At 37.7% G+C, this 6756-nt stretch overlaps 1 protein-coding gene across 1 annotated transcript; it reads left to right on the top strand.

Moving 5' to 3' along the window:
- Window positions 1-1697: 1697 nt before the first annotated feature.
- Window positions 1698-2279, top strand: rhoh (ras homolog family member H; the record flags this gene model as incomplete). Its single annotated transcript, XM_080721340.1, has 1 exon — window positions 1698-2279. One exon carries the CDS (start codon window positions 1698-1700, stop codon window positions 2277-2279), a length of 582 nt encoding a protein of 193 aa, XP_080577466.1.
- Window positions 2280-6756: the final 4477 nt, after the last annotated feature.

Below are 6756 nucleotides of genomic sequence, written 5' to 3'. Positions count from 1 at the left end.
AGCTTATCACAAAAATGCTCTACTATCAGAGTATCAAAGGTGATTTGGTTTGGTTGAGAAATGTATAATTTGGCTAGCTTTAGTTCACTGAGGTGACACATTTTGCGCTCACAATGATAATAGCTCAAGTACAAATACAATCAAAAGCATCTTGTAAAACAACACGATGTATGTTACAACTACAAGCCACCACCATCATGGCAGGTGGTTTAGGGTCTTAGGTTAGCTCTGGACTGGTAGGCCTACATACTAGAAACTAAGCGTTTTCTTCCCCCAAAAGTTTCTGTTCTTGTGATTACATTGTGATTACATTTTTGTGATTACAATTGCTTTGGGAATCACACATGATTTTGTCACTCTGTGGAATGTATGGACATAGTTTATCCAGGATCTTTTGAGACATAAACTGCGGAAATTAACATTGTGCCTTGTGGATGATAAGAACTGGAAGGGTGGAGGACAGGCTACAGTTTTTCTCATAAACCAGTTAAAACCAGGGCACATTTTCTTAAGAAAGAGTTTTATGACACACCCCCACAAAAGTCAGAATCTTTGTGAACTTCCGGATCACACTTCATTATGGATTCGGACCTGGGTGCCATATTTTAACTTTTTTGGATTATAATGTCTCTGTGTACCAACTTCTTCAAGGAACTTAGTTACTTGGCAGTAAGTTGTGCAAAGTATCCATCTATTTTATCTGATGATGACTACTGGCTTGAAAGAAGTAGTGAAACGTATTTCTCCATTTTAAAATAATCTTACGTACAGAGCGATGCTGCGGTCTTCTTCCTCAATATCATCACTGTCGGGCAGAAACCTCTTATCTCCAAGCTTCAAATGTGTATGTTTTGTTTTCGTAAAGTAAAGCCCTACTTCACCATGACTGTCGCACAAAAGTAGTGAAAATAGCAGATCTACAAGCACACAACGCCTCGTGGTGCGAGGTGTTGTGTGCTTGTAGATCGGCTATTTTCACAGTTTTAAATCATTTTTTAAATAATGAATACAAAATAAACAGTTTTGGACATACAAGGTTTCCACCCGACAACGACGAAATGAGTCTATTGGCTGGTGAGAGATGTAGTTGTTCATTTCAGATTGATCTGCACTCTGTGTGAAAGAAAGAAATCACTGTACGTAGATATCTATCTCCTATTTGTAATTTATCTTCTCATCACTGTTGTGGGTCACTTCTGTCTTCTCAGCAGATACTCATCATCCAGCCTTGAGGGGTCAGACCTGACAAGAAGACGAATCGAATTTAAGGTCATCGCTCGGAAGACCAAAACCAACCGTCACAAGAGGACGGACGGAAACGAGGCGAGAGGAGACGAGGAAAGGAGCCGAGAGGTTATGTAAAACCTTTACGAAGCCCTGCTGTCAACTTCCTCAGTATATGTGAAACAAGTAATTGACTCAGAGAAGAGACTTACTGTAAACACAGTCTACATGGCTCAGTACCACAAGTTGACCACTACATCTCTAGTCATGTCATTACCACAGGGCTAAAAATCAACACAAAAAATACCCCCCACACACACTCCACATCTCTTAATCACATTATGATTATCTGACGATCACAATGTGATGTGTGTACCTCACGACTCCCTGAGCTCTGTAGCACACTATCCTATAGGAGAACTGCTCTGCAAGTATCACAAATCCAGCAAAGACTGAGACGAAAAGGAGCGATCATGAATGGAACGGAATCGACTTCAGTAAAATGTGTCCTAGTAGGGGACAGCGCGGTGGGTAAGACAGCCCTCTTGGTGCGATTCACGTCAGAGACCTTTCCAGAAAACTACAAGCCCACAGTGTACGAGAACACAGGGGTTGAGGTTTATATGGACGGGGTCCAGATCAGCCTTGGGCTGTGGGACACGGCAGGCAACGACACATTCCGACAGATCAGACCCCTGTCCTACCAGCAGGCTGACGTGGTGCTCATCTGCTACTCCGTGGCCAACCCCAACTCCCTGGCCAACGTGCAACACAAGTGGATCGCTGAGGTCCGGGAGAACTTGCCGAACACACCGGTGCTGGTTGTGGCGACGCAAACAGACCTGCGGGAGATGGAACCACACCGAGGCCAATGCATCTCGGCAGAACAAGGGAAACGTGTGGCCCGAGATCTGCGGGCCAAAGGCTACATGGAGTGCTCCTCCCTAAGCAACCGCGGCGTGCAGCAGGTTTTTGAGTCTGCTGTCCGGGCAGCCATAAACCACGCCAGGAAACGGGAAAGGAGGTTCAACGTTAATCAGTGTACCATGTTTTGACCAACGACTTCTAAAATGACTGGTGGGGAATATGGGTTCTAATGGAATATCCATCTGAGTGATTTGTAAAATAACAGTGACTGATTAACAGGTCCACATACTGCATGGAGGTGGAGTGGTAGTGCTATCACAATGTGATTTTGAAATGAACCAGCCATGTATCTCTGCTGGGTTGGACAGAAAGCTTATTTAATAATAATAATAATAACTTGCATTATAGCGTCTTTCAAAAACCCGAGGTGCTTTACAAAAATCCTATACAAACAACTAAACAAAAACTAAGTGCCATAAGCCTGAGTGAATAAGTGTCTCTTCAAGGCAGCCTTAAAGAGTCAACGTTCGGGCATGGTGAATCTCCAATGGCAGAGAGTTCCACTGTTTTGTGTATCCCAGGGTGGGGGCTGTCACACCGAAGGCAGTGGCCCCGAAGGTCCACTTTTTTGCACTGGGGACAGAGAGGACCGCAGGGTCCGTGCCAGAGTAGGTTTGTCGATGAACTGCTGTAACGGATTTGTAATTTATATATACAGTAAAACAGACAATAAAAAAATATATATTTTGCTAGGGTGTACAGCTACAGTTACCTCTATAACATATAATATGGTCCAGCTATCAGTTTAGTTCTCCCAAAGGTATTGAATATGTCCATATTTTGTCACAAAGGTCCAAATTGCAAATAGATATAGCTGTCTCTGACTTCCACGAGACAATGTTTGGAAGAAGAGGGCTTTTTCTTTTTTTCTAGTTTTTTAGTTAAAACATTTATTTACTTGATTGTTAAAATAATTATGGTTTGTTTATTGATTAGTAGTAGAAACTATCTATGAACGAATTAAATAAAATAACTACTGTACTGTTTCATAATACACTGTTTTTGCCGTATACAGTACATAATATAAGTGTTTGTACCATAGGGAGTCAAGTGTAATATAGTGAGTGACTTTTCTCTGGATAAGACGCATTATTAATTGATATAAATAATGAATCATTTAGAAAATGTGAGGCAAGAACAATAATTTAGCTAACTGTTAAACAGTAAAAGGTGTAAGAGTGCTATAACTTATATATTGTCTGCGGGTAAACACCAAAAAATAATATTATATTATATATGTATCTGTCTATTGATTTTCTGAATAAAGAATATAATTAAGTCCCAAATATCCTAAAAGTCATATTAATTAACATAACTTCATCAGCGATTGAATCACAGTCCAATATATATATATATATATATATATATATATATATATATATATATATATATATATATATATATATATATATATATATATTATTATTATTTTTAAATACAACTTTCATAAATAATATGAAACATCTGGACTGGTAATTTTGTTAAAGAAAAAATATATATTTTCAAATCAAATAAAGAATTGTAATGATAATGAAAAGAGCTGATGACAACATGGACATTTTAGACAACTGGAAGCATTCATAAACACTAAGGGTATATGCTGTGGCAACCGTAGTGGGAGATGGTGTGGATTGGGTCTGGACTGGGCCAGATAGACATTCAGCCTTTAATTAATTAAGTATGAACTCATTATTATGACCGTAAACAATACAAGTTCTAGTTATGTTTCTCTTGGACACGTTTAAATACATTATTATTAAAGATAATTTAAATCCATTTTAATTAAGAGTTACTTTAGTTTTTATTGTTAGTAATCTTTTCTTCCTTTTGTACATTTCTTTATTAACTCCATTTAAAACAAAATGTACATTTTTGTACATTATGGGCAAGGAATTATATATTCCTTTTAACAAATGTAAAGAATGTATAGTGTCATGTATAAATCATCAAGTTTCCATTTATTGTTTGAATTATTTATATATATTATAGTTTCATTTACATCTTCATACGCCTTTCTAATATAGTTTTGTGTATGTGAAATACAGTGCAACAAAGTCAGAGAGAGAAATGTTTGACAAAGTCATTGTGAGGTGATAATAGAGACAGAAAGATACAGTTTTTTCTCCCGCTCTTTCCTCCTGTTGACTTCATCTCATGTGGTTGTTGGAGGCACTCAGGATGAGAGACAATGCAGGCATATCAAGGATTCGCTGAAAACCAGCTAACCACATCCCATCCCAACACACACACACACACACACACACACACACACACAAACACACACATTTGTAAAACAGGATTGTACACAATACAGTCATTCAATAGAGTCACTCATTTATTCACTTTACTTGACCATCCAGTTCCACTAAGTCATTAAAAAAACACTTTCATACATGCATGCAAACAAACTCACACACACGCTCACACACAGTGTATAAACGGAAGAAGTTAACAATCAAGTGACACAGCTAGGTTTTGTGTGCCTATCTGTACACTTTGGGAAACAGACATATTGTAAAAGTATAAATGAATTGTACAATGAAGAGAATAAAAGAAGCTAAAACACCAGCTTAGCAGTGGGACTTTCAAATTATCTATTTTACAATTTACATCACAATGTAACAGCAATGTTTATGTATGAATGTATCCAAGACCCACTGTTTGCCTTTGATATCTTTTACAACAGTGCTCTTTTTGATGTTAAAAAAGGAAGAAAACTGAAGGTAAAACACATATTGCTGAGAACACATATTGTGGTCAGCGCTCTCTCGTCTCTAGTGTTACACTTCTTAGAGCTCTAACCCACACTGACAGTACCTGTGTGTGTGTCTCTTCCTCTCTACCCCGCTCCCTCTGAACACCCCTCAACCCCCATCTCTCTCTCCCTCTCTCTCTCTCGTCTTTCACACTTAACACCAGCAGAACACACACACACACACACACACACACACACACACACACACACACACACACACACACACACACACACACACACACACACACACACACAGAGAGAGAGAGAGAGAGATAGAGAGCAAAGCACAGCAAACTGTACTTACGTAACATAGGGCAACATGGGACAAAACAAGGGACAACTTGTGATATTTACATAGTGCTTCATATCTAGACAATATCAGTTTCTTTCTTTTTAATAATAAATAAACTCCACAGCTGCTGCAAAAGAGCTGTCCAGGTATGAAGGACCATTACATCACGAGTGGAGGAAGTTGCTAGTTCTACATTATGTAGGCCTACTGTATTGACTAGTTTACTTATGCACAAGATCAATATTGGACGATTGTGAGGTAAAACATTGGTGATAGGGATTGGACCCAAAACAATAAATGAACAGATCATCCCTATAATCCACCATGGTGGACTTATTCCAATCCTGATATCACAAAACTTTATTTACTGGATGAATTCTGAAGGTTTCGGGCAGGTTGGATTTAAAACAGCAAACACTAAAACTGTCAACCACCAATTTCCAAATGTGTACAATGTTTATTTGAAATTCCAGTTTTCCTGTTTTTTTTTTTTTAACAATATATTTATTGAAATTTTTCAGAATGTACAGAATATGTATGTAATATGTATGTTAATATATTGAACATTAAAACAATAAGACATATAGACACTACATACAAAACACAGACAATAAAAAAAAGACAATTACATGGAACGTCAAGACCATATCAACAAACAAACAATAGCCAGTTTTCCTGTTTTTAACAGCAATGTACAGTTGTACATTCAATCTAACATTACAACATGCTCTCTCAGTGATTTCTCTCATTTTCACATTGCTTTCTCTCTCTCTCTCTCTCTCTCTCTCTCTCTCTCACACACACACACACACACACACACACACACACACACACACACACACGCGCGCGCGCACGCACGCACACACACACACACACACACACACACACACACACACACACACACACACACACACACACACACACACAGGAAACACCTGTGGAGCTCAAGACCACAGAAAGATAGTGACACACTAAAGTCTCAGTCACATTGCACAATACCTAAAAAACAATATAACGCATATCATTGTCATTGTTCGATAAAGTTTACTTCATTTTGACTGTGTCGGGTCTCTTGGGTAGTTTAGTCTTGTGATGACAACACTTATATTTCTTTAAGAGAATTTACTACAAATATTGAAAAAATACATGTACGGTAGGCAACAATTCCAACCAAATTCCAATTCAAAACAGCGAAATCAATTAAATCAATAATTTTAAATCAATAAATCAATGACACTTGTCAAAATGTTTTTATTAAATTGGTATGTTTATGGAGTGTGTATTGGTACCTTTCATAAATGCGTTAATAAATTAAGTTAGTTAATAAATTAAGTTAGAATTTAAAACCTCCCAGATGTAACAATTCACTAATGGGTATGGTTTCATGTTGAACAGTCTCCAGTAAATACTGCAAACTGCTTGGGTTCAGTGGTTGTGGTAGTGTAGATGTACAATTATTACATAAATTGACAAAACATTTTATTGGAGATATCCTGTTAGTGACCATCAATATTTATTAACTTCTATACTGAAGCTGAACATAATAGAATATATGTCA

This window comes from Nannobrachium achirus (genome assembly GCF_963921795.1).
Source record: "Nannobrachium achirus genome assembly, chromosome: 3".
Taxonomy (NCBI): Eukaryota; Metazoa; Chordata; class Actinopteri; order Myctophiformes; family Myctophidae; genus Nannobrachium; species Nannobrachium achirus.
This window is presented reverse-complemented; position numbering and strand designations above follow the sequence as displayed.